Source organism: Phascolarctos cinereus, unplaced genomic scaffold, assembly GCF_003287225.1.
Source record: "Phascolarctos cinereus isolate Bilbo 61053 unplaced genomic scaffold, phaCin_HiC Scaffold_3;HRSCAF=262, whole genome shotgun sequence".
Classification (NCBI taxonomy): domain Eukaryota; kingdom Metazoa; phylum Chordata; class Mammalia; order Diprotodontia; family Phascolarctidae; genus Phascolarctos; species Phascolarctos cinereus.
Window position 1 is genome coordinate 210,419,572 of NW_027555736.1, and position 25,959 is coordinate 210,445,530.

General features: G+C 34.7%; 1 protein-coding gene across 3 annotated transcripts in view; it reads left to right on the forward strand.

The window, feature by feature from the left end:
- The window catches only part of PTPN21 (protein tyrosine phosphatase non-receptor type 21), a 120,982-nt gene extending 95,023 nt beyond the window's left edge, over positions 1-25,959 (forward strand). For all 3 annotated transcript variants that reach the window (XM_021000324.2, XM_021000323.2, XM_021000325.2), the window contains exons 15-19: positions 11,800-12,021; positions 15,541-15,669; positions 15,853-16,087; positions 16,682-16,842; positions 18,906-25,959. In XM_021000324.2, coding sequence (XP_020855983.1) covers positions 11,800-12,021; positions 15,541-15,669; positions 15,853-16,087; positions 16,682-16,842; positions 18,906-19,034 — 876 coding nt within the window. In that variant the 3' untranslated portion in view covers positions 19,035-25,959. The remainder of the gene's footprint in view (positions 1-11,799; positions 12,022-15,540; positions 15,670-15,852; positions 16,088-16,681; positions 16,843-18,905) is intronic.

Here is a 25,959-nt window from a genome sequence, read left to right on the forward strand (position 1 = left end):
TTGCTTATATGTCAAGGTTGTTCTAGATATTTGCTATTATTTTTTGTCTATTTTTTTCATAGCATCAAATAAAAGTATTAATTTATAACGACTGAATTAATCGTATCTTCTTCAACTTGCTCTTTTCTTGGAAAGTATTTTTCTTCGTCCTTGCTCATAGAACTAACTCTTTGTACAACATTACTGCTATAGTCTAATCTTCAATTTAAAGCAGGAAATGTTCTTTATCTTCCTAGCCATTGACTTATTTTCTGTTGCCTTTAATGTTTTATCTATGTGTTATATATCATGTTTCATAGAATATTTTTTTCAGTGGTATTTTATTTTCCTTTTTAAAATTTAATTCATTTTTTGGGTTATATTTTATGTTTACAACTGTCTCCCTCACTCCCTCCCCAACCCACACTAGACAAAGCCACCATTTGACACAGATACACCCCCTCCCCCCCACACCATATTAGGCATACTTGTGTTTATTAGTTTTTTCTCTGGAGGTAGATAGCATCTTCCTTCATAGGTCCTTTGTATTGATTTAAGTATTTATAATACTCAGAAAACTTTGTTATTCACTTTGTTATTCTTCAAACAATATTGCTGTTACTGTAAACAAAGTTCTCTTGGTTATGCTCATTTCACTCTTCATTATTTCATGCAAGTCTTTCCATACTTTTCTAAAATGAATCTGCTCAACATTTCTTACAACACATAATCATGTACCATGACTTGTTCAGCCATTCCTCACTTGACAGGCATCCTGGCAATTTCTAGTTGTTTGCTACCACAAAGAGAGCTGCTATAAATATTTTAGAATATATTGTTTCATTTGCTTTTTCCCTCATCACCTTTGGAAACAGACCTAATAGTGGTATTACTGGGTCAAAGAATGTAGGCAGTTTAATAACTCTTCGGGCATAATTCCAGATTGCTCTTCAAAGTGGTTGGGTCAGTTAATAGTTCTACCAACAGAGTAGTGGTGTCCCAATTTTTCCATATCTGCGCCAACATTTGTCATTTCCCCTTCTTCCATTTTAGCCAATCTAATAGGTGTGAGATGATATCTCAAAGTTGTTTGTTTTTTTAATTTTATTTTGTTTTAAAATTTATTTAATTTATTTTTAGTTTTCAGCATTCATTTCCATAAGACTTTGAGTTTCAAATTTTCTCCCCAACTCTCCTTGCCCCCCTCCCCAAGACAGCATGCAGTTTGATATAGGTTTTACATATACATTCATATTATACCTATTTTCACATTAGTCATGTTGTAAAGAAGAATTAGAACAAATGGGAGAAACCACAAGAAAGAACAAACAAACAAAAAAAGAAAAAAGAGAGAGAGAGAGCAAATAATATGCTTCAATCTTTATTCAACCTCCATAGTTCTTTTTCTGGATGTGGACAGCATTTTCCATCATGAGTCCTTTGGAATTGTCTTGGATCCTTGTATTGCTAAGAAGAAATGTTTATCAAAGTTAGTCATCACACATTGTGGCTGTTACTGTGTACCGTGTTCTCCTGGTTCTACTCATTTCACTTAGCATCAGTTCATTCAAATCTTTCCAGGTTTTTCTGAAGTCTGCCTGCTCATCATTTTTTATAGCACAATAGTTTTCCATTACATTCATAAAGTACAACTTGTTTAGCCATTCCCCAACTGATGTATGATCTCTTTGGGATACAGACCTAGAAGTGGGGTATTGCTGGGTCAAAGGGTATGTGCATTTTACAGCCCTTTGGTCATGGTTCCAAATTGCTCTCCAGAATGGTTGGATCAGTTCACAACTCCACCAGCAATGCATCTTCTTTAGTATTTATCATTTTCCTGTTTTGTTATGTTAGCCAATCTGATAGGTGTGATGTGGTACCTCAGAGTTGTTTTAATTTGCATTTCTCTGATTAATGATTTGAAGCATTTTTTCATATGACTATAGATAGCTTTGATTTCTTCATTCAGAAACTACCTGCTCATATCCTTTGAGCATTTATCAGTTGGGGAATAACTAGTATTCTTATAAATTTGACAGAGTTTTCTATATATTTGGGATATGAGATCTTTATCTGAGAAACTTCTAAATCCCCTCACCTATTTTCTGATTTCTTTCTAATTTTGGTTCCATTGGTTTTATTTGCATAAAACCCTTTTAACTTAATGTAATCAGGAGAGGATTCTGAGAAGATGGTGGCGTAGGACAGAAAACCTTAAGCTCTCAAATTTCCTCCACAAAAAAAGACTCCGGGACCATCTCCAGTCATCCTGATTTATATCTGGCCACAGTACCCAGATGGCTCTGGAGGAGAAAGTGAGGTTGCTGACTTTGCACAGCCCTCCCTCACTTAAATCCAGTTCACTTACAAGTCATGGCATCACCTTCCTGATGCCACGGTCCTCTTCGAGAAAAGGACAAACAACAACAAATACACAGAACATCGCCTCAGAGCAGCAGAAATAAACATGGAGTAAAGTAGTTGTCCTCCTAAGATATTTTGAGAAGACCTCAGGAACGACCCAGCCTCTGATGGGAAGGTTTGACCTGGGTGAAATGAGAACACTTACAAGCCAACTCTGCAGAATCAACAAACAGTCCTTGGGGGCAGCAGGGCTGAGAGGCAACCTCTGCCTTAAAAACTTTCATCTCACAGACAGCGTGGGGGTCTGAGGGATGAGTAGGAGAAGGGCTGTGGCTGCACAGAGAAGGAGTTAACACACACCTGGTGAGTGCAATAGCATGGGGCAGGGACTTCGCCTGCTGTGGGCATTTGCAGGACAGCAGAGTCCCTGGTTTTAGTTCTGTGGCAGAGAGGGTAGCTGTAGTTTGCAGCCACTGAAGGGACCACAAGGAGCTAGATCATTTGCAGGACAGTGTGGCTGGGGGCCCTTATTGTGACTTAGGGGTGGAGAGGAGAGCCTAAGGTTGGTCCCTGAGACAGAGCACAGAAAATATCGATAAGAAGTTGCTGAGGCTTTTGGGGCATCATTCCTCATACCTCAGAGCTACAATTTGACTACACTATTAGCTGCTAAAAACAAAATAAAACAAAAAATATATAAATAAAAATGAGTAAGCGAAGAAGAAAGAACTCAACCCTAGATAGTTACTATAGGGTTAGAGAAGATCTGGATTCATAGTCAGAGGAAGATCATAGAGCTAAAAAAGCCACTTCTTTTTAAATGAGAAACGTCAATGGTCCCAAGCATGAAAAGAATTCTTGGAAGAATTTAAAAAGAACTTTAAAAATCAAATAAGAGAGATTGAGGATTAGGAAAAAATAAGAGCAAGAAAATCAAGAAAATTATGAAAAGAAAATCAACCGACTAAAAATAGAGAATAAAAAACTTAAGAATAATTCCTTGAAAACTAGAATTGGGTAAGGGAAAGTCAGTGATATTCTAATACACTAAGAAATCATAAAACAAAATCAAAAGAATGAAAAAATAGAAGAGAAGGTAAAACATCTCATCAGAAAAACAACTGATCTGGAGAATAGATTGAGGAGAAGTAATGTAAGAATATTATAAGGACTACCTGAAAATTGTGATTAAAAAACAGTTTTGATACAATATTGCAAGAAATTATCAAAGAAAATTGCCCTGAAGTTCTAGCACAAGGAGGCAAAGCAGAAATTAAAAAAAAAAATCCACTGATCACCACTTGAAAGAGATCTCAGGAGAAAAATGTACAGGAATATCATAGCCAAGTTTCAAATTTCCCAGGTTAAGGAGAAAATAATGGAAGCAACAAGAAAAAAAAACCAATTTAACTATCGTGGAGCTACAATAGCCCTAGCAGCTATTACATTGAAGGACCACACGTCTTGAAATATTATATTCCATAGAGCAAAAGACCTGGGGTTATAATGAAGGGTAACTTACCTAGCAAAGTTAAGTATAATCCTGAATGGGGGGGGGGAAGGGCATTTAACAAACTCAAAGCCTTCCAGGTTTTTGTGACAAAAACCCTAGAACTTAAGGGAAAATTTGACATAAAACATCCAGGAGAAATATAAGGTAAACATTAAAGAATAATTATGAGGGATTCAATAAGGTCAAATTGTTTACTTCATGTATATGAAAATATTAGCAGTATTCTTATGATTGTCATCATTATTTGGGTAGTTTGAAAGAAAGACATGGACTGAGCTGAGTTTGATGGGGTAATTCTAAAAAATAAAACTGTGTAGAGAGAGATAAAGGAGTAATCTCCTATAAATGAGGCAAAAATTGATACAGAAGAGGCTAGTGTGGGGGGAGGGTGGGCAGTGCTAGAACCTTACTGTCGTCAGGAATGGGTTAAAGAGGGAAGAACATATATCTAGAAGGATACAAAAATCTTCTAAATCCAAAAAGAAATAAGATTGTAAGGGGATATGGTGGGGGGAGAGGATAAAGGATAAGGGATTCTTTGAAGGAATAGGAGGGCAAGGTAGTGGGTAGAAGTAAAGCAGAGGAGTGAGGAGGGTTAGGGTAAATAGGGTGAGAAGGTGACGAAAAATAGGAAGGAGGAAAATGCATAATAATTGTAGTTTAGAATGTAAATGGGATGAATTTACCCATAAAATGGAAATTGATAGCATTTAAAAATTTGAACTCAACAATATGTTGAAACATTATAAAAATGAGAGATACACACAAAGATAAAATAAAGGGCAGGAGTAGAATTTAGAATTAATTGTATGTAAAAGAAGCAGGGATAGTAATCATATTCTCAGACAAGTTAAAATTAAAATAGATTTAATGAAAAATAAAAAAGAGAAACTACACCATTTGTCATCAATATTATTCAGAATTGTTTTAGATCGTTTAAAATACCTAGATAGTATAAAATACCTAAATGTATACCTGCCAAAACAGCACAGGAACCATATGAACGTAAACATAAAACTCTTTATTAAAATAAACACAAAGATAAGTAATTGAAGTTATATTTATATAGTTCATGGTTAAGTAAAGCCAATATAATTTTTAAAATGACAATTTTACTTATCTAGTTATTCAATGTCATCCCAATTAAATTACTAAATAGTTATTTTACTGGGTTAGAAAAAATAATAACAAAGTTCATTCAGAAGAACAAAAGGTCAGGAACTTCAAAGAAACCAGAGGGAAAAGATGTAAAGGAAGTAGATTCAGCAGAATTAGACCTTAAACTATATTATGAGGTAAGAGCATCGTTGAAGTATAAAAATAATTTTGATTATTTTAAACTAATTTTTTTTGCATAAATGAAGCCCTATGTAGCCAAGAATTAAAGGAATGCAAAAAATTGAGGGAGAAAACTTTCATAGAAAATCCCTTACATAAGATGTGATTGAGTTGGAATATTGCTGTGGTGTAGGAAATGATGAGCTGGTTGATTTAGAAAAAAACATGGAAAGACTTGGACTTATGAAGGAAGGTGCTGTCTACCCTCAGAGAAACAGATGATAAGAGGAAATAAGCACAGTACGGTCTTACATATATATATATATGTATGAGTACATACATGTATGTATGTGTATGTTTATAGATATATGTGTATATGTATATGTATACATATATGTGTGTGTGTGTGTGTGTGTGTGTGTGTATGTATATATATGCAAGCTTAATTGTAACCTTCTTTAGGGTGATGGTGGGAGGGAGGGGAAAAATGAAGTAGAAAGTACACAGCAGAGAACAAAAGAAAACCAACAAGAAAGCAAAGAAAAGATGGGCAACTTTGAAAACAGTGTGTAATATTTATTATGTAAGTTTTTTTTAAAATGGAAGTTTATTGTTATATATTAAATCCTATCTTATGTGTACATGGCAATGTTTTTTTTCTCCTCATTTTGTATTTAAGTATAAAATTAAAAAATTATTAAAAAAATTAATGTAATCAAAATTATCCATTTTATACTATACAGTGCTCTCTATCTTTTGTTTATTCATAAATTATTCTCCTCTCTGTTAAGTCTGATAAGTGACATATTCCATGTTCTTCTAATTTACTTATTTCTCTTTATATCTAGGTCAGGTATCCATTTTGATCGTATCTTGGTAAATAGTGTAAGATACTGGTCTATACCCAATTTCTGCCAGACTGCTTTCCAGTTTTCCCAACAATTTTTTTTTTACCGAATAGTGAATTCTTATCCCAAAAGCTTAACTACTATGTATTATATTTCTGCTCTGTTCTACTAATTCATCTTTCTGTTTCTTATCCAGTACCAGATAGTTTTGATAGTTACTGCCTTATAACATAGTTTAAGATCTGGTACTGCTAAACCTCCTTCTTTTACATTTTTAATTCCTTTAATATTCTTGATCTTTTGTTTTTCCAGGTGAATTTTTAAAATTATTTTTCCTAGCTCTATAATTTTTTTTTGACTAGTTTAGGTAGAATTCTCATTTTTATTATATTGGCTCTGCCCACTCATGAACAATTAATATTTCCCTGATTATTTAAATCTGACTTTTTTTATATAAAAAGTGTTTTTATAATTAGGTTTATGTCATTCCTGGCTTTGCCTTCAGGTATTTTATATTGTCTACAGTTATTTTAAATGATTTATCTTTTACTATCTCTTCTTTCAGGGTAGAAATGCTGATGATTTATGTGGGTTTATTTTATATCCTGCTACTTTACTAAAATTATTAATTGTTTCAACTAGCTTTTTAGTTGAATCTCTAGGATTTCCCAAGCATATCATTATATCATCTGCAAAAAGAGATTTCTTTATTACCTCATTGCCCATTCTGATTCCTTCAATTTGTTATTGTTTTCTTATTGCTAGCATGTCTCATACAGTATTGTATAATATTGCATAATATGTAATGGGCATCTTTGTTTTCATTCTTGATCTTACTGGGATGACTTCTCGCTTGTCCCCATTACAAATAATGCTTGCTGATGGTTTTAGGTAGATGCTTCTTATGATTTTAAGGAAAAATCAATTTGTATTTATGCCTTCAAGTGTTTTTAATAGGAATGAGTGTGTATTTTGTCAAAAGCCTTTTCTGCATCTATTGATATAGTCATGATTTTTTATTACTTTTGTTATTGATATGTGATCAATTTTAATAATTTTCCTTATGTTAATTCATTTCAGCATTCCTGGTATAACTCCCACTTGTTCACAACGTGTAATCTTTGTGTTATATTGTTGTAGTGTCCTCGCTAATATTTTGTTTAGGATTTTTGCCTCTGTATTTGCTAGTGAAATTGGTCTATAATTTTCTTTCTCTGTTTTTGCTCTTCTTGGTTTAAGTGTCAATACCATATTTGTTTCATAAAAGGGGTTTGCAGGGGCAGCTAGTTGGCGCAGTGAATAGAGCTCTGGCCTTGGAGTTCAAGAGGACCTGAGTTCAAATCCAGCTTCAGACACTTAACGCTTACTAGCTGTGTGACCCTGGGCAAGTCACTTAACCCTAATCACCTCACCAAAAATAAATAAGTACATAAAAAATAAAAGGGGTTTGTTGGTATTCCTTCTTTGCCTTTTAGTTATTTATTTAATATTGGAACTAGGTGTTCTTTAAATGTTTGGTAGAATTCACTTATAAATACGTCTGGTCCTGATGCTTTTTTCTTGGAAGCTCATTTATGGCCTGTTCAATTTCTTTTTCTAAGATAGGTTTATTTAGGTGTTCTATTTCCTCTTCTGCTAATCTAGGAAGTTTATATTTTTGTAAGTATTCTTCTATTTCACTTAAATTGTTAAATTTATTGACATATAATTGGGCAAAATAACTCCTAATTTAATTTCATCTTCATTAGTGGCATACTCACCCTTTTCTTTTTTTGATACTAGTGATTTGGTGTTCTCTTTCTTTTTAAAAACATTAACCAGTGGTTTATCTATTTTATTGGTTTTTTTTCTTCATAAAACCAACTCCTAGTTTTATTTATTAGTTCAGTGATTTTCTTACATGCAATTGTTACTAATCTTACCTTTAATTTTTAGGATTTCCAATTTGGTTTTTAATTGTAGATTTTTAATTTGTTCGCTTTCTAGTTTTTTTTTAACTGCATACCCAACTCATTGGATTGCTCTTTCTTTATTTTATTGATATAAGCATTTAGAGATATAAATTTTCGTCTGATTACTGCTTTTACTGCATCCCATAGGTTTTGGTATGTTGTCTCATTATTATTATTCTCTCTAATAAAATTGTTTATTGTTTCTATGACTTGTTTTTTAACCCACTTATTCTTTAAGATTAGGTTATTTAGTCTCCAATTAATTTTTAATTTGTGTTTGCATGGTTCCTCATTAAATATGATTTTATTGCCTTACGATCTGAAAGGATGCATTTAGTATTTCTGTTTTTCTGCATTTACTATGAAATTTTTATGCCCTAACATGTGGTCAGTTTTTGTAAAGGTACCATATACTACTGAGAAAAAGGTATATCCCTTTTTATTCCCATTCAAGTCTCTGCAGGTAGCTATCTTATCTAAGATTCTGTTCGTCTCCTTGACTTCTTTGTTGTTTATTTTTTGGTTAGATTTATCTAGTTATGAGAGGGGAAGGGTGAAGTCCTACATTATTATAATTTTGCTATCCATTTCTTCCAGTAATTCATTTAGCTTTTCTTTTAAAAATTTGGATGCTATAACATTTGGTGCTTATAGGTTTTGTATTGATATTATTTCATTATCTATCTGTGGTACCTTTTAGCATAATGTAGTTTCCCTATTTATCTCTTTTAATTAAATCAATTTTAGCTTTAACTTTGAGATCATGATTGCTGCTCCTGCTTTTTTTTGCATCAGCTGAAGCATAATAAATTCTACTCCAGCCTTTTATTTTTACTCTATTGTATCTCTCATGTTTAAATGTATTTATTGTAAACAACATATTGTAGCATTCTGGTTTTTAATCCATTCTGCCATCTTTTTCTGTTTTATGGGTGAGTTCATCCCATTCACATTTAAAGTTATTATTACTAGTTGTGTATTTCCCTTCATCCTATTTTTCCTCAGTTTATCCTTTTCTCCATTTCTTTTTACTCTATCCCTCCTCAGATGTTTAATTTATGTCTGACTAATGCTTACTTAATCTGTACCCCTCCTAAGAATCCCTCACCCCTCACTGTCCCATTCCTTAATCTAGCAATTCTTCTAAGAGTCCCTCTCTTATCCTATTCCCTCCCCCTTCCATTTTTTGTAAGTTAAGACTTTTATACCCTTCTAGATGTATATGTTATTCCTTCTTTAACACAGTTCAACTGCAAATAAGGTTCTAGCACTACCAGACCTCCATTCTCTCTTGCCTCCACTGTAACAGTTCTTTCATTCACACTTTTTTTATATGAGATAATTGCTTCTTCTTATCCAGTTTTATTTCTTAGGATCATCCCTTCATACTCAACTCAACCCCAAGCCTTCTATCTATGTATGCTCTTTTAAACTACTGTAGTAATGATAACATTCTTAAGAGTTACAGATATTTTCCCGTATAAGAAGTAAACAGTTTGACCTCATTAAATCCCTAATAATTGGTCTTTCACATATTTACCTTCTTATGTTTTTCCTAATTCTTATAGGTCAAAATTTTCTCTTCAGTTCTGGTCTTTTCCTCACAAATACTTGAAAGTCCTTTAATTCATTAAATGTGATTTTTTTTTCCCATGAAAAATTACACTCAGCTTTGCTGGGTACGCTATTCTGGGTTGCAAACCCAGCTCTTTTGCCCTTCTGAATATCTTGTTTCATGCTCTGGTCTTTTAATGTAGAAGCTGCTAAATTTTGTTATCCTGATGTAGCTCCACAGTATTTAAATTGTTTTTTTTTCTTCTAGTTGCTTGTGATATTTTCTCCTTCACCTGGGGGCTTTGAAACTTAGCTATAATATTTCTGTGAGATCTTGGGATCTCTTTCAGGTGGTGATTGGTAGATTTTTTTCCATCTATTTTATCCTCTAGTTCTAAAACTTCAGGACAATTTTCCATGGTAATTTCTTGAAGTATAGTGTTTAAACTTTTTAAAATTTTAACTTTCAGGTAGTCCAACAATTCTCATATTATCTCTCCTTGCTCTATTTTCCAGGTCAGTTGTTTTTCTAATAAGGTGTTTCACATTCTCTCCCATTTTTCCATTCTTTTGATTTTGTTTTATTATTTCTTGGTGTCTTATGAAGTCATTAACTTTTCCTTACCCAAAGTCTAATTTTTAAGGAGTTATTTTCTTCCATAAGTTTTTTTTTATTTCTTTTCCAATTGGTTGACTCTCTTTTCCTAATTTTCTTGATTTTCTTGCATTACTCTTATTTTTTGCTCTCTTATTTTTTCCTTAACCTCTCTTTTTTGATTTTTAAAGTCCTTTTTAAGGTCTTCTGAGAACTCATTTGGGCTTGTGGTCATTTTACATTTTTCTTTGAAGTAACTTCACTTTGAAGTGACTTCACTGTCTTCTTCTGAGTTTGAACCCAGATCTTCTCTGTCTCAATAGTAGCTGTCAGTGGTAGAGTTTTCTCTTTTATTTATTTATTCCCTCCCTCTCCCCAGCAGCTTATTTCTTAGCTGTTAACTTTGTGTTATAGTCAAGCTCTAGACCCAAGGCATGGAGGATAATGTCTCAAGCTTCAGATTTTTCATTTTATTGTTTTTGGAGTTCTATCTAGGGGCCTGACCTCAGGTACTCCTCTCTGTCCCCCAAGTTGCGACCATGGCCCCCAGCAACGTTGTCACCACAAAAACTCTTAGTGTCTTAGCTCCCTTCCTCAGCGGCAAGCTTCAACTTCCCCATGTACCCTGGAACCAGAAACAAGAACTCTGTTCAATAAAAACAGTAGGGCCCCACTCTCTGCAACCGCACTCACTAGTGTGTGTATTCTCTTCCTTGCTCATAGCCACAGCCTAGGACTGTCTGTGGTCAGTGCACCTGGGTGTCATGTCCAGTGCCAAAGGAGGGCTCCTGAAATTTTCCCCTGATCAGCCATCCAATCTGCACACTATTTATGGCGAGAAAGTTCCTGAAGCTGAGGTTGCTGCCAATACAGCTGCCCTCAGAACTTGTTGATTCAGGAGTATCTTCTAGGGTGTTATCTGCATTTCACTCTGACAGACCACCACCTCAGGAGGTCAGATCTTTCCTAGCATCCTCCCAAATTGTCTTAAGTGCACAACTGCTTTACCTTGACTTTTAACTATTTCTGCCACTCTAAACTTCACTGTGAGTCATTATTTTAAATTATTTGGGAAATTTGGGAGAGCCAGGTAAATTCCTGCCTCATTCTGCCATCTTCCCAGAATCCTCATGTTTCATAGAATCTTAAAACTAGAAGGTGTTTCAGAGGTTTTCTGGCCCAATTCTCATCCAACCTAAGGCATAAATACCTTCTGTAACACCCCCAAAATTGGTCACTCTAAATCTGCTTGGAATGGGGCTGTTGAGGCAGCTAATTCCATTTTGGAATAGCTCTTACAAAGTCATGTTGAGCTGAAATTTGCCACCTTATTCTTCCTACTTATTGATGCTGGTTCCACTCTCAGTTCTAAGTGGAACCTTCTCTCCAGGTTAACCCTATAAATAACCGAAGATTACAATCGTAGTTCTCCTAAGTCTTTTCCAGGTTAAACATCTCCATTTCGTCCGCCCTTATTTTGTATATCATGTTCTTCAGTTCCCTCAAAAGTTCTGTTGTATGTTTTTCCTTGTGTTTTGTCTAGAATAATTTTTTATATTACAATAATGCTAGGTATATGGTATAAGCCCAAAGCAAAAACAACTGAAAACTATCCTCTTTTCTGCTGATTCCTTTTTAATAAAGATTTGAGATTAGAATCATTAAAGGCGAACATTTTCACATCACTCAGTGTAAGCTTTTTTTTTTTTTCAGTGTAAAATTCTGGAACAGCGGTTAGAACAGGGAATGGTATTCACAGAATATGAACGCATACTGAAAAAGCGGCGGATAGATGGGGAATGTGCAATAGCACGACTCCCTGACAATGCAGAGAGAAACAGATTCCAAGATGTGCTCCCCTATGATGATACCAGAGTAGAATTGGTCCCAACCAAAGAAAACAATACTGGTTATATCAATGCATCACATATTAAGGTGAGATGAAAATTGATGGTAAGTAGATTTTTGTAAATGATGTTAAGGTGGTAGGGATAAGGGATAGAAACTGGACCTGGCATTTAATTGGTTTTGGAAATTCCTGAGTGAGGAAACTTTCTGTACCAATGCATGTGTGTACTTTCTATGAAATTTATCAGCTTCAAAAGTTGCCTAGAATAGTGATAGTTTAAGTCACCTCAAAGTTACATAGCCAGTGGGTTTCAGAGCTGGCACTTGAACCTAGGTCTTCCTAGTTCTGAGGTCAGCTGTCTACTGCCTTTATCCACTACATCTTTCTGGTAATGTGACACTTATAATAATATGTTTTTATATAGCCTGTTAAAATTTGCAAAATGCTTTCCTCACAAAAGCCAGTGAAAGTAAAGTGTAGTATATTATTATCTTCATCGTACAAAGGAGAAAACTTAGAAACAGAGTATTTAAATGACTTGCCAGTGGCCACATGACTAGTAGATATTGAGTCAAAAGTCTCGAAATGTATTATGAGTATTAATTTTTTAGTATTAAAAATATCCTTTTAAGGCAAGTGGCTATTATTGTGATCTCCGATTTACAAATGAGTAAACCCTTAGACCAAAATTAAATCTTGTTCAAGAGAATACTTTAAGTAAAGTTGTGTCTGTTTGATATGTGGCAAAGTAGTCTGCTTCCCAGGTAAGTACTGTGAACTCAGGATGTTTAGAAGATTTTGCCTCATATCCAGGAGTAAAATACTGATCTTTTAATCCATGTTTCTGTGCTCCTTTATCTCAGGTGTAGTTTGTCTCATAACATCCATGCATGTGTTTTCATATATTCAGACAAGGGTACCTCAGAGTCAATCTTGGTGATCATAGAAGCCATTCTCCCAGAAGGTACAGACTGTTCTGTGATGGCATACTTTCACATGCTGCCCATAATCATTTCAGAACATCATTTAGCTCTTTGGAGAAATAGTGTTACCTCTTTCCTGGAGACAACAGTGTTATGCCACCCAACCAGTAATGTCAGAATCATTAAAATGGAAGGAAAAAAAAAAGATGACTCATAATGAGTGGGTGAACCAAACCAGATGCTTCTCTTTCCTCCTTCCCCTCCTATTCTTGGCTCATATTAACACAGTATTTGAGGTCACTGTTTTCAGGAGAGAATTCCTTTTGGGCACTGAATAAAAAAATAATTTATGGGAGGATTTTTTAACCTCTATTCCATAATGCATTCTTTTATTTATACTGTTTCATTTAAGGAGGTTGATACTTTCATCCACAAAAATTCAGTTCCATTCTTCACTGAGGCTTAAAATTGACTCTAAGTTCTCAAATATTGTTCCACTAGAATTCTTACTCTGGTAGGTTCTACCATCCTGGAAAAGTTACAAATCTAGCTTTAGCAATAGATAACATTTGCTATATAATAACTAATTTATCTAAAAATGATGGGGTTCTTTACAAGTGTATTGGTCACTAAGTGATACATGTTTGCCTTTAGTGACCTATGAAACAAAGAAAAATGCAAAATGGTTCTGTCTAATGTGATCCCCTTCCACCTTTGTGTGGTGTATCACCTTGAAGTTATGATAGTGGTGTAGCTAAAAATGAAGGGAAAGGATGCTGAGAACCATACAGTTTAAACTGTTGGTACTCTCCTTAACTATTGTCCAACAAACAAATGAGTTAACATGTTGTTGGAGGACTGAAGAGAACCACATGCGGGTTGAATATTTTCACTATAAATGCAGTCAAAAGAGAACTGAATGGAGGGTTGGCCTAGATGTTTTCCTTGGAGAGGCTAATAAAAACGTTGGTGGAGTTAGTTTCATTGCATACCCAATGATAACAGGAAATGTAATTTTGTGGGATACTTAGTGTGAAACCTTACAGTGCTCATGATGGGTGGAAACCAAAAAAACAAAACCACCAGCTGAAGATAACTAGCATACATACAAATGTTTATGACAGAGGATAAAGAAAGTACAGGAATTCTAAGGAGCGTTTTATAAGATTCCCAGACATTTGTAAGTCAGTTCAACATTACTGCAAGAACACCATAGTAAATGTGTGTGTGTGGGGGTGCTTGTGCGCGCATGAAAATGAGAGCTCCTTGTCTTTTCAGGAAGTTTTGAACCCATTGCCATTGTCGTCTGCAGCGTTTATCCTGCAGTGTAGGTGTACTGATGGGCTACAGGTTTAATCTTCCTCAAACAAAGGGTCTCAGATCCAAACTCTACCTTTTATTAGGGACTGTTTTTATTTTATTTTTTCTTTGCATTTCCAGTACTTAGCACAGTGCCTGGCTCATAGCAAGTGCTTAATCAATACATGTTGATTGATTGAACAATTCGCCATTGGGAATGTTGACTCAGGAAGGCATTTTATCTTCCTCTTAAGTTTTCTTATCTGTAAAATTAAGATAATAATAGTTGTATTACCTATTTAATGGGGTTGATCATAAAAACTAACAATAATGAAAAAATGAAAAAGAAATAATAATTGACATTTGTGCTCTAAGAGTTTAAGAAGAGTGAGAATACATTTTTTCATTTGATAATGTATGGTACTTTTATAAGCTGTAAAATATTATTTGAGGTCTAAGCTGTAAATACTAGTGATTATGAGGATTGCAGAGGCAGCATAACAGAGAGTGCTAGATTTGGACCTAGGAAATTTGGGTTTGAATCCCAGTTCTGACACTTGGCTTATATAATTTTGGGTAAATCAGTTTGACCTCTCTGAATCTCTGTCTCTTCATCCATAAAACGAGCATAGTCATCCTTGCATTGCCTTCCTCTCTGGCATGTATTTCAGAAAGGAAATTGTAAAAAATAGTTTTTATTGTAATAAAAAATCCACTGTTGTGGGCATGAAAAAAATCTTTTCTAAATGTGAACATATTCTTTTAAAAAACACTTTTATTTTTAGTTCCAAATTTTCTCCCTCCCTTGACCCCCTTCCCCACCCATTGAGAAGGCAAGAAATACAATGCCCATTATACATACGAAGTAATTCAAAACATATTTCCACATTAGCCATATTGTGGGGGGAAAAAAGCAAAAAAAAAAAAGAAGTGAAAAAATGTACTTCATTCTCTACTTAGAGTTTATCACTTCTCTCTCTGGAGGTAGATAGCATTTTTCATCATGAGTCCTTTGGAATTGTTGTAGATCCTTCTTTTGATCAGAGGAGCTAAGTCTTTCACAGCTGATGATCATGACAACATTGCTGTTACTGTGTTACTGTGTACTGCTCACTTCAAATGTGAGAATATTCTAACCAGCAATATGTGGGGTTTGGATGTGTTCATTTTTAAATGAGAAATTCAACATTTATATTTCATTTGAATGGTAATCAACTCCATCTAATAAATGTTCAAGTAAATACTCTGTTCAGGATATGCTATTTACTAAGCTTCATAGATGACATTTCTCAGAGGACATGAATGATCAAACTGGGTGGTTTTTGCTTCATAAGTCCCTCAGACCTTGGTTTAAAATTTTATTTTAAACTTTCCTACCTTTAGGTCTCTGTTGGTGGCATCGAATGGGATTATATTGCCACCCAAGGACCTTTGCAAAATACATGTCAGGATTTTTGGCAGATGGTATGGGAACAAGGGATTGCTATCATAGCAATGGCAACAGCAGAAGAAGTGAGTACTAGTTATTTTAATTTGATTCCTTATTCACAGGAGAAGCCTGCTTTTCTGTGGAGCTGTGATGTTAAGAAGGAAATGCAGGGAAATTGTGGGGAATAATAATCTAGTCACATCACTGGCAAATATAGTATTTATAGCATGTTTTTTTAATGAAATGTTTCCCACATTTTTTTAAAGGAGGGTGGACGAGAGAAGAGCTTTAGGTATTGGCCCCGGCTTGGTTCAAGGCACAACACTGTGACATATGGAAGATTTAAGATCACAACACGATTCCGCACTGACTCTGGGTGCTATGCCACAACTGGCTTGAAGATTAAACATCTTCTCACTGGGCAAGAAAGAACAATTTGGCATCTTCAGTATACTGATTGGCCTGAGCATGGTTGTCCAGAGGATTTAAAGGGATTTTTGTGTAAGTGACATCAACCTTATGCTTGAGAAAGAATGATATGCCCTCATAGGTACTCATTATAATCACAACGTGGTAACATCCAGAATAGTTTCACTTTTAAAATAAGGATCTCAAGTGTTACTGGAAAGATAGGTAGGACAGCGAATAAAGGTGTAGTCTTGTGTGGCAAGTACTCATTTTCATAGATTTAGAGCTAGAAGGAAACTTAGAGGTGATCCAGTCCAAACACCTCATTTTATAAATGAGGAAACTGAGGCCTATACGGGCTAAGTGACTTGTTGCAGGGTACACAGCAGAGTCAGGATCTGAAACCAGCTCCTCTAAATCTAGCACACTTTCCACTGTACTTTACTGCCTCCAATTGAATAACAAATGAAGTGATTTCATAAGAATTGTATAGAGCTTATCACTAACACTCTCTCTTTCACTCTCTATCTCTCTCTGTCTCTCCCTTCCTATCTGTCTCCACCATCTATCGCTCTGTTTTGTGTTTCTCTCTCTCTCTCTCTCTCTCTCTCTCTCTCTCTCTCTCTCTCTCTCTCTCTCTCTCTCTCTTTCTTTCTGGCTCTGCTTCTCTCTTACTGACTCTGACAGCCTACCTGGAGGAGATCCAGTCGGTGCGTCGCCATACGAACAGCACAGCGGAACCTCAAGGCCCCAATGCTCCTCTGCTGGTCCATTGCAGTGCCGGTGTAGGAAGAACTGGAGTGGTCATTTTGTCAGAGATCATGATCGCCTGTTTGGAGCACAATGAGGTTGCTGTTTATGTGTTGAGACTTTTCTTGCTAAATATGGGGACTTGAGATAATAGGACCCTAGATTTAAAGTTGGAAAGAACAGCCTCCTAATTTTCAAGTGAGGAAACTGAGGCACAGAGCAGTTAAGTGACTAGTAAATGTATAAGGCAAGGTTTGACCCCAGAACTTTGAGAGGCCTTGTCCACTGTGCACAAAGTCCCTTTGATAACAAATTAACTAGGCACATATTCTTCTTAGTGAGTTGGGCCAAGAGTGGCTTAGACTCCATGAAGTCACTTGGTTGCATTTTTTATTTTTTGCTTTAATCTTGACTTTTTTATCTTTACTGTGAGAAAATATTTTTAGTTTTTCTTGCTCCCAAGAATTACTTCCATGCTGTATTTAGTTGTTTTAAAACCCACAGATGGGTTTGCCTAATCAAATGGCCAAAGAATAGAAGCACAGAATCTTTTTAAAAACAATGTTATTGATATCTTTTATTTTTATATCACTTTTATTTCTGATTCTGTTTCTCCCTCTCACTTTAGCTCTTAAAGTACTTTTATTTCTGAGTACATTTCTCCTCTCCCTTTAGTTCTTAAAACAAAGAATTTTTTTAAAAAAAAAAAGTAAAGGGCAGTTCAGAAAAAGCAATCTATACATCCTTCAGGTCTGACTGTATACGTATGCACACACACATACACACATATACATATATACACATATATACATACATACATATATATGTATATGTGTGTGTGTAGGGGTGTGTGTGTATATATATATATATATATATGTATAAATATAAAATATCCCACATTGACAGTCTTCTACCTTCACAAAAAAGGGAGGGAGGAAGATGAATTTTTTTGTCCTCTTCTCCAGGGCCTAGAGAAACAGAAAATCTCAAGACATGAAAAGGACCTTTGAGACCACCAAGTCTAACCTCCCCTCCATTAGTCTGTCAACTAGAATTTATTAAGTACCTACTATGTGTTAGGCACTGTGCTGATCACTGGGGATAGAAAGAAAAGCAAAAAACAGTCCTGACCTGAAGGAGCTTATGGTCTAATGAAGAAGAAAACATTCCATCAACTATATACACAGAAGCTATATACAGTATGAATTGGAAATAATCAACAGAGGAAGGGCAGTAATATTAAGGGGAACCAGGAAAGGCTTCTTGTAGAAGGTGAGATTTTAGCTGAGACTCGAAGGAAGCTAGGGAAGCCAGGAGATGGAGGTGAGGAGTGAATTCCAGGTATAGAGAACCTGAAAATGCTTGGAATCAGGAGTGTCACATGTGAAGGGCAGCAAGGAGGCTGTGTCACTGGATTGCAGAGTATTTGGGGTAGTGGTGTAAGGAACAAGAAGATTGGAAAAGTAGGATGGGATCATTTTATAAAGGATTTAAAAACCAAATGTATTTGATCTTGGTGGCAATAGGGAGTCACCGTAGTTTATTAAATGGGTGTTGGGGGAGTGATATGATCAGACATGTGCTTTAGGATGCTCACTTTGACAGCTAGGAGAGGATGGATTGGATTGGAGAGAGACTGGAGGCAGGCAGACCAATGAGGAGGGTACTGCAATAGTCTAAGCATGAGGTGATGAGGACCTGTACCAAGATGGTGGAAATGAGAGATGTTACTATAGTAGAAACCACAGGATCCCTGTGCAGGAATTAGCTTCCTGGATAGGTACTAGTACTTCTAGAAATCATTTGGTCCTATGGATTGTCGTTATATTCACTGTGACTCATTTTCATGTTGTTTTTCATCTTTGATGCAACCAATAAAGTACTTGGTTTTTGAAGGTGAGAACTCAGTTCCTTTGGCCCCATTTGAGGTATAAAAAAGTTACCATTTTCTGGATTATTTGGCAAGCCTAGAATGTGATTAAAAAAACAAAACAGTTTGAATACCTGGTGTGGAGGCCCCTGGGTCACCCAATTAAAACTATCCAGATGTGAGCATCTTTGGCTCTCCTTTTTCTGCTTTTTTGCTCCTCACATTTTTCCCTCTCCTGGAAGTCCCATCATACCTCGTGTGCCTTTTCTGACTTCACATTTTTTTCCCTAGATGCTGGACATCCCACGAGTACTGGACATGCTGAGGCAGCAAAGAATGATGATGGTGCAAACGCTCTGTCAGTACACTTTTGTTTATGGAGTTCTTATCCAGTTCCTGAGAAACTCAAGGCTTATATAACCTCCACCTGTTTCTCCTGGGACCCAATTACCTATAAAGAGTTTACAAGGAAAAAAAAAGTGGGTTTATCAAGGCGAACCCATTTGTTCTTGGGCTTCCAACCCTCCTCCCCCACTCTTCTTACACAAGGTGTAGGGTGCTGATGTCAGCTTATGGTGGTGCATTGCATGAAGCCTTGGAAGTCACAAGGTGAAAGAGGTGGATTTCTGCTCGGGGGGAAGTGCTAGAGAATTGGGGACATAGTTGGAGTAACTAAGGTCAGCTTCTGTCTGTGCTGATTTGCGGTACTTGCACACATTCTTGAAGTTGTGTTTTCTAGCTAAAATAATTCTCTGCCTTACTGAAACTATGCTGGGAAGTTCTGGCAATCGTAAAGGCAGTGTATAGATTTCTATTTCAGAACTGCTTTTTGATAAGAGAATTTTATTTTGTGACTAAAGTATATAGAGGTTTCCTTACTAAGAAGCCCGGCTTTCCATGGGACTTGTCCACAATTACAACTGGTTTCTGGACACATCAAGTTTATATATATTTTTTTAAGTGTTACTATCTTTTCTGTTTATAATTTTCTTTTTGTTTTTTATTCTTGGTAACCTAGGGTTTAACTATCAAACTATAAACTACAAAAAGACATTTAAATGGTCTCATTTAGTAGATAGGAAGCTTCTTTGAATTTAGAAAATTAATTTTTAAATTTTCCAAGTTACAATTTAAAATGAAACGATTCTTAAATTATTTTCAGGGTTTATTAAAGGAAAAGTTGGGAACGGTCATTTCATATGTTTTAAGTAACAGAGTCAACAGCATTTGATATATTTTCAGTATTATTCATAACTTTACATGACCCTTTGATTTTACTGGTTGAAATTTTAGTAGATGAATAAGATGGTTTTAAAGCACTTTTAAAAAAACTGAAAAATCAATACATTTCAATTTCTATTGTTTTATGAGTTGAAATATTAACAACAGTAATGAGGATGATGTTTCGAAAGAAATGTTTTGTAGTTTGAATGTAAAGAAATAAGGATTTTGAGTATGTAGTATAAGTAAGATGTGAGGAAGTGCAACGTGGTTGTGAGCGTGGGAAATTTTTATTATGTTGTTACAAAGATAAGATACAGTATTACTAATTTTGTTCTCCTATATTTACATCACTCCTGAGAGTATTGGGGGTGAGGGGAAATGGCTGAAAGATTGACAGGAGGCAGGGTCTTCCCTAGGGGGATTAAGGTCATAGGATAAATCATATCATGTTCCTTGTTTCCCCTTCCTACCCAGCATTTATACATTTATAGATGAAATCGTTACGTTATGTTCATCAGGAGCAGTCACAAAAGGGCAACTTGGGGGATGAGTGAAATTGCATAAGGGGAAAAGGTGGTTCCATGCTTTATGTTAATGCTAGAGGGAGGATTATGGGTTAGTTGTGTATATATGAAACTCCACATCTTTTTTTTTTTATATACTCATTGCTATATCCTTCTCCCAACTTCCATTTCAAAGTTGTCTCCCTATGGCACCAACATCCTATCAGTTCTCTTCTAAGGCCATCGCCGTGCTTTGGCCATTAGTGAGTGGCTTTGAACTCCAAGGTAAATCAGAGATGCAGCTTAATTAATCACTAATCAGTAAGTGTGTGTCGTTGTCAACCATGGTAGAGGATTTACTTGAGGCAGTTTCATATTTGCCAGTCTAAATTTGACTTACAGGAGACCACTTAAGTAGTGAACGCAAAATTTAGAATCAAAACAATTTGGAAGTAGGAACACAGTATTGATTTCAACATCAGTTTTTTAAAAATTCTGTCTAAAGCACAACAGACCCAATGATTATGTTCAGTGATAGCTAGTTGCTTGAAAGAATGGAATTATAATAATATTAATAATGGCTAACCTTTAATGGCTGTAAGACACTTCACATATTGTCTCTCATGGCAATCTTACCTTTCTCTACATATGTTTGAATTGTTGTGTTGAGTAGTTTATTTGTACAACTTTTTCAGTGATGGTGCTATCTTCCCTACTACCTTTCTCCTTCCAATTGGAATCAGAATTAAACCTTTTTGGAATGAGTGTCCTATTGATAAGAAGATATTACACTATGAAAACTGAATTAAAGGCTAATGCATGATATGTTTTTTTCTTATTTTAATAAATTGATTACTAATGGATAAATTAAGAAACTAAAGTGGCATATTTTAGCTTTAATAATTTACCTAAAATGTTGCACTTAGAAACCATGTAATGCTTTTTGTGCCCTTTGAGTATTTGGACATTTTGTGGTAGTTGTAAAAAGAGATTAGTGGAAAATAACTATACTATGTATTCTCCAAATTTGTCTTTCAAACAATAATGTGATTTCATAGAGGATATAGCAAAAATGCAGAAGTCTGTTACCTTGCCATGATGGTTAACTAGCAATTGATTGTATTACAGCCTGTCAAAATTATACAATGTTTAAATTTTGGTTATTTTAAGGTTCTAAGTAAAAGATTTATAGCAAGTTTATATCAAATTATATACTTTTACAAAAATAGGCTAAGACGCAGTATTTAACAATGGCCAATTATTGTCACTACTGACATTGCCCCTCTTTTTTTCCTGATTAGGGGTACTTTTGAAGAAATATTCTAGAGCATAGTTTTAAGCAGAGAAATGAACGTCTTATTTTAGAGTATCATACAGATATTTATGGAAAAATTGATGATATTCTTCTGGAACATCTACTGTGAAGCATGAAAGTGAGCCCTAGAATTTAGTTCTAAGTTCTTAGAATGTTTTGATAGGAATAAATAAGGAAATCTGCTAGTACAAACTTCCAGAAAGCAAAGAACACATTGAGCAGTACCCTTCTCATCCCTGCTAACTGATAGGGCAATGGGACTTAGAGATTTCTTTTTATTTGAGTTTAAAAATGGCCAAGTTTTCTTTCAGACTTTTGTAAGTATAACTCATAGGTTGAAGTGGGTTTAGTGTTTATACCTTTAAGAAAATTTATATGAAGATGTATTTTGATTAATTTATTAAAAGCAGGCTTCATTTGGGACAATTTGCAACAAAGAATGGAGCTCAGTTATTTTCTTTTGCACAAATCTTTTTTTAAAGCTTAATTTAGGGAAAGATGTTTATTGGAAATATAAATTAGTTTGAGGATTTAATATAAATTAAAAATTGAAAATGATTTTTGATATAAAAACTTTAAAAAGATCAAGTTACAAGGAGTAATTTGGAGGGAAAAAAGTTAGATGAGAAATGATAGTTTAGATTGCAATGGGTATTCATTAAGGCATATAGCTTTCATTAACTATTATAGGAATATTAGGAAGGTTAGACATTTCTAGATTTAAAAAAAATATGTATAGTGATTTCAAAAATTCAGTTGAAGGGATTTCCATTGCTGATAAGATTAAATTAAAGTGCTGGAAAATTTTAGAAGTGTAGTGTATTGTGTACATAAGCAAATGTTTAAGATGATGGCTTATTCTTCAAGACAATTAAAATAATGTTCAATTCTTAAAAGTCCAGAGAAACTTCTTAAAGTATTTTATAACTTTGGCGGGCTGTTAGGTGTTCTGCTACTTAATAAGAAAGAAATAATGACCTTAGTTGCTTTTTTTTTTTCCGGCAGTGTGGGTTAAGTGACTTGCCTAGGGTCACACAGCTAGTAAGTATTATGTGTCTGAGGCCAAATTTGGACTCAGGTCCTTCTGAATCCAGGGCCAGTGCTCTATCCAATGCACCATCTTGCTGCCCCCTGCTTTTTTTTTTAATCTTATTTTGGTTAATGAGCTCTAAACTCAGATTAATGGCAAGTTAGGAATGTTTGCATCTTAACCTGTTAAGTTTAGTCTCTACTACTAACAAAATGTTCCAAAGTTCTAAAGAAGCATACACTAGATAAATAGGTAGATATTATTAATGACTTCAGTACCTTTTAATAAATTATTTGTTTTGTTATATAAAAAACTACTCTGAAAATATACGAGCTCTTGACTTTATATTTATTCTTGGCTGCATCTGTACATTATTATTCTGTATTAGATTATAGTACCATCCTTATGTACAATTAATTTATAAGTTTATACCAAATTCATATCCATGGGAGATTGAGAAAGTTTTCAGTCTATAAAAAAGAAGCATTAGCTGGGATGAATTATTAAGTGTGTGTATCGATACTACAGGAATTGTGTGTGTGTGTGTGTGTGTGTGTGTGTGTGTGAGACAGAGAGAGAGAGAGAGAGAGAGAGAGAGAGAGAGAGAGAGAGAGAGAGAGAGAGAGAGAGAGAGAGAGAGAGAGAGAGACAAAGAGAAATTCCCACTACAAAAACTTGGAATGTGATTATCAAGATAGTGTGCTCATTTAAGAGCTGGTCCACAGTTAACCAGACCAAAATTGAAGGATTTTATAGTTACCTGGATAGTTCAGAAAAGCAATCTGTTTTTGCCTCAGTTATCTGAATTGACTGCTGAGACTGGGACAGGTTTCATGGTTAAATGTATACCTTTCCACTCCGCTGAGATCGTATGATGGTGATCTACTTAGGTTTCAAAAGAGTAGATGCACATAGGAAAAGTTACAACTTATTACTACACATGCTAGGGGACTATCCAACTTTTCTTGTTATACTGAAACTTTTTTTATTTTAGATTTCACTTGGAAAAATTAAAGAATTCATTTGGCTTGAGTTTTGGAATTCTTTTCATTATGGATATAATTTTACAGTAATAGTATTTGTGGTAATAGGTTCTGCCCTGTAATGATAGAATAGGTCATTGTAAATCTACAAAATCAGATTTTTTTTCTTCTTTGTTTTTCTTCAGTCAGCACTGTATAGAGCTATGTTGGATTACTTCCGTAAAACAGATTGGGCTGGGCAAAATTTACTAGGGAAGCTCAGTCTCTGCTCTATGGACTTCGGCACTCATTAAAATATAGGTTACCTCATAGACCATCAGGAAAATGGTCAATTGACTTCTTTGGTAACCTGTTTCCATATAATTTTTTTTAATATCAAAAAGAACCATTTTGAGAAGTTGAGTAGCCATTGGCATAATGCCTTTTAAACCGTGATTTTAAAATTTGCCAAGTGATCAGTTTGTTTATTAGTTTATCCACACTTGGGGCCAGATTAAAAAGGGGTCATTTTTAAAAGGGCATTAGATTAGGAGGCTGGAGACTTGAGTTCTAATTCTGGCTCTGCCACTAGCCAACTAGATGATTATGGGCAAATCATTTCATTCCACAAACATTTGTTTATCTGACTTGATCTTAATATTAGTTTCCTCACTTGCACCATGAGGGAGTTGAACTAGATTCTCCATGAATTCTTTTCCAGCTTGAATTCTAGCCTGAATCTATGAAACCAAAAGCACGGATTAAAGGCCATCAGATTAACCATTGTAGATATGCAGTTGATCTGACATAGATGGTAACTTGTGCCTTTCATTTAGAACTAGCAGTTGATATTTGGAGCTATTAAATTCTAATGTGGGTAATATTTGCCTCTGACAGAGAAGATGTCCTTGAACATGTCTAATTTCATTTTATGGGGATTGAGCTATAGCTCAATGTAGTATGTAACTAGTTTTTGGGGTGGTGCATTAGCCTTTAGCATTTTTGGACTGTTTATCCTGTGGAAGCTGTGAAGGACATACTATTCCAGATAAAAATATAATGCTGAATTATTAAATGAATAAAAACAAGATTTAGATACTGATTTGGAACATATACTTGCATTAGGATTTTATTACTGAATAGTTATTGGACACTAATATAAATTTTTTGCACCATCAAATAATGGAATTGGCACATCTCCTCAAACGAAATATGGCAATTGGAGAGAACTTGACTAAAGGAGGAAATTGTGGAACTTGGAACTTTTTTTTTAATGCTAGCATAACCAGTGGGTTTTAATTATGTAGTATGTTTTTCATGATATTGAACAAATAGTTATAGATCTTGTTAATGGTCATTTTGAATATTTTTGGCAACAAACTTTCTTTGGTTAATAGCATCCAACTTAAAAGTTCAGTAGCTCAATTTTTGTCTTTGTAGGTATAAGCTGTTCAGGTTTATTAGTATGCTTCAGAATCTCTAAGCAACACATTCAAGTAAGAAGAAATTTTCCTTGCTCTATTGGATGAGCAATTTTTTTTGGAAGAGCAGTTTTTAAAAGATGAGTGTGTACTCAAACTTTGGTAGCAGCCAAGCAATTTGGTTGACTTTGTCTGTGTTCATTCCCTTTGATTCAATGAAGTGGTTAAGAAACTTAGTTTTAAAATGCTATCCTATAATAAGGTTAATGACATGAACTAGTCTTCATATGAGAAGAAAATTTGGTGTGCAAAGATGTTAATGAATTCAAGTGAAAGAAAATAGATGCCTATAGCAGGTCAGAAAGTTATTTTGTATATATTCTGTTACATGATTTAAAAAAAAGAACCATTCAAATCCTACCAAATAGTATACTTTGTGAAGCAGGGTTTTAACAATTTTCAGAGAGGAAAAAAGCTTTCACTGGTATATATTATATAATTTTCTATAACTGTAACACAATTTGTTAAATCTAATAGAAACTTGGAATTTGGAGAAAGTTGGTAGGATATATAGTGGCCTTTAGAAATGCTTCCAGATCACTCAGGCCCGTGTACCAGTTTTTTTTTTTCAATGATAGCACAAATGAGTTGTCAAGTATTATTTTCCACTTTCAAAAATAGTTCTGTATGTTTCATTGTCTGGTCATTGATACTGTAAAAAAAATGTATAATCAGAACAGCTTTAATTCTTGTAAAACTGAAATTGGTTTGTAAAGCAATGTGTAAATTGCATTTGATGGGTAGAAAAGCTTGAATGACTAAATGTAATATATGTGAAATGAATATATTATAGTCTATTTTTGCCATGAAAATAAATATTTGAAACAACA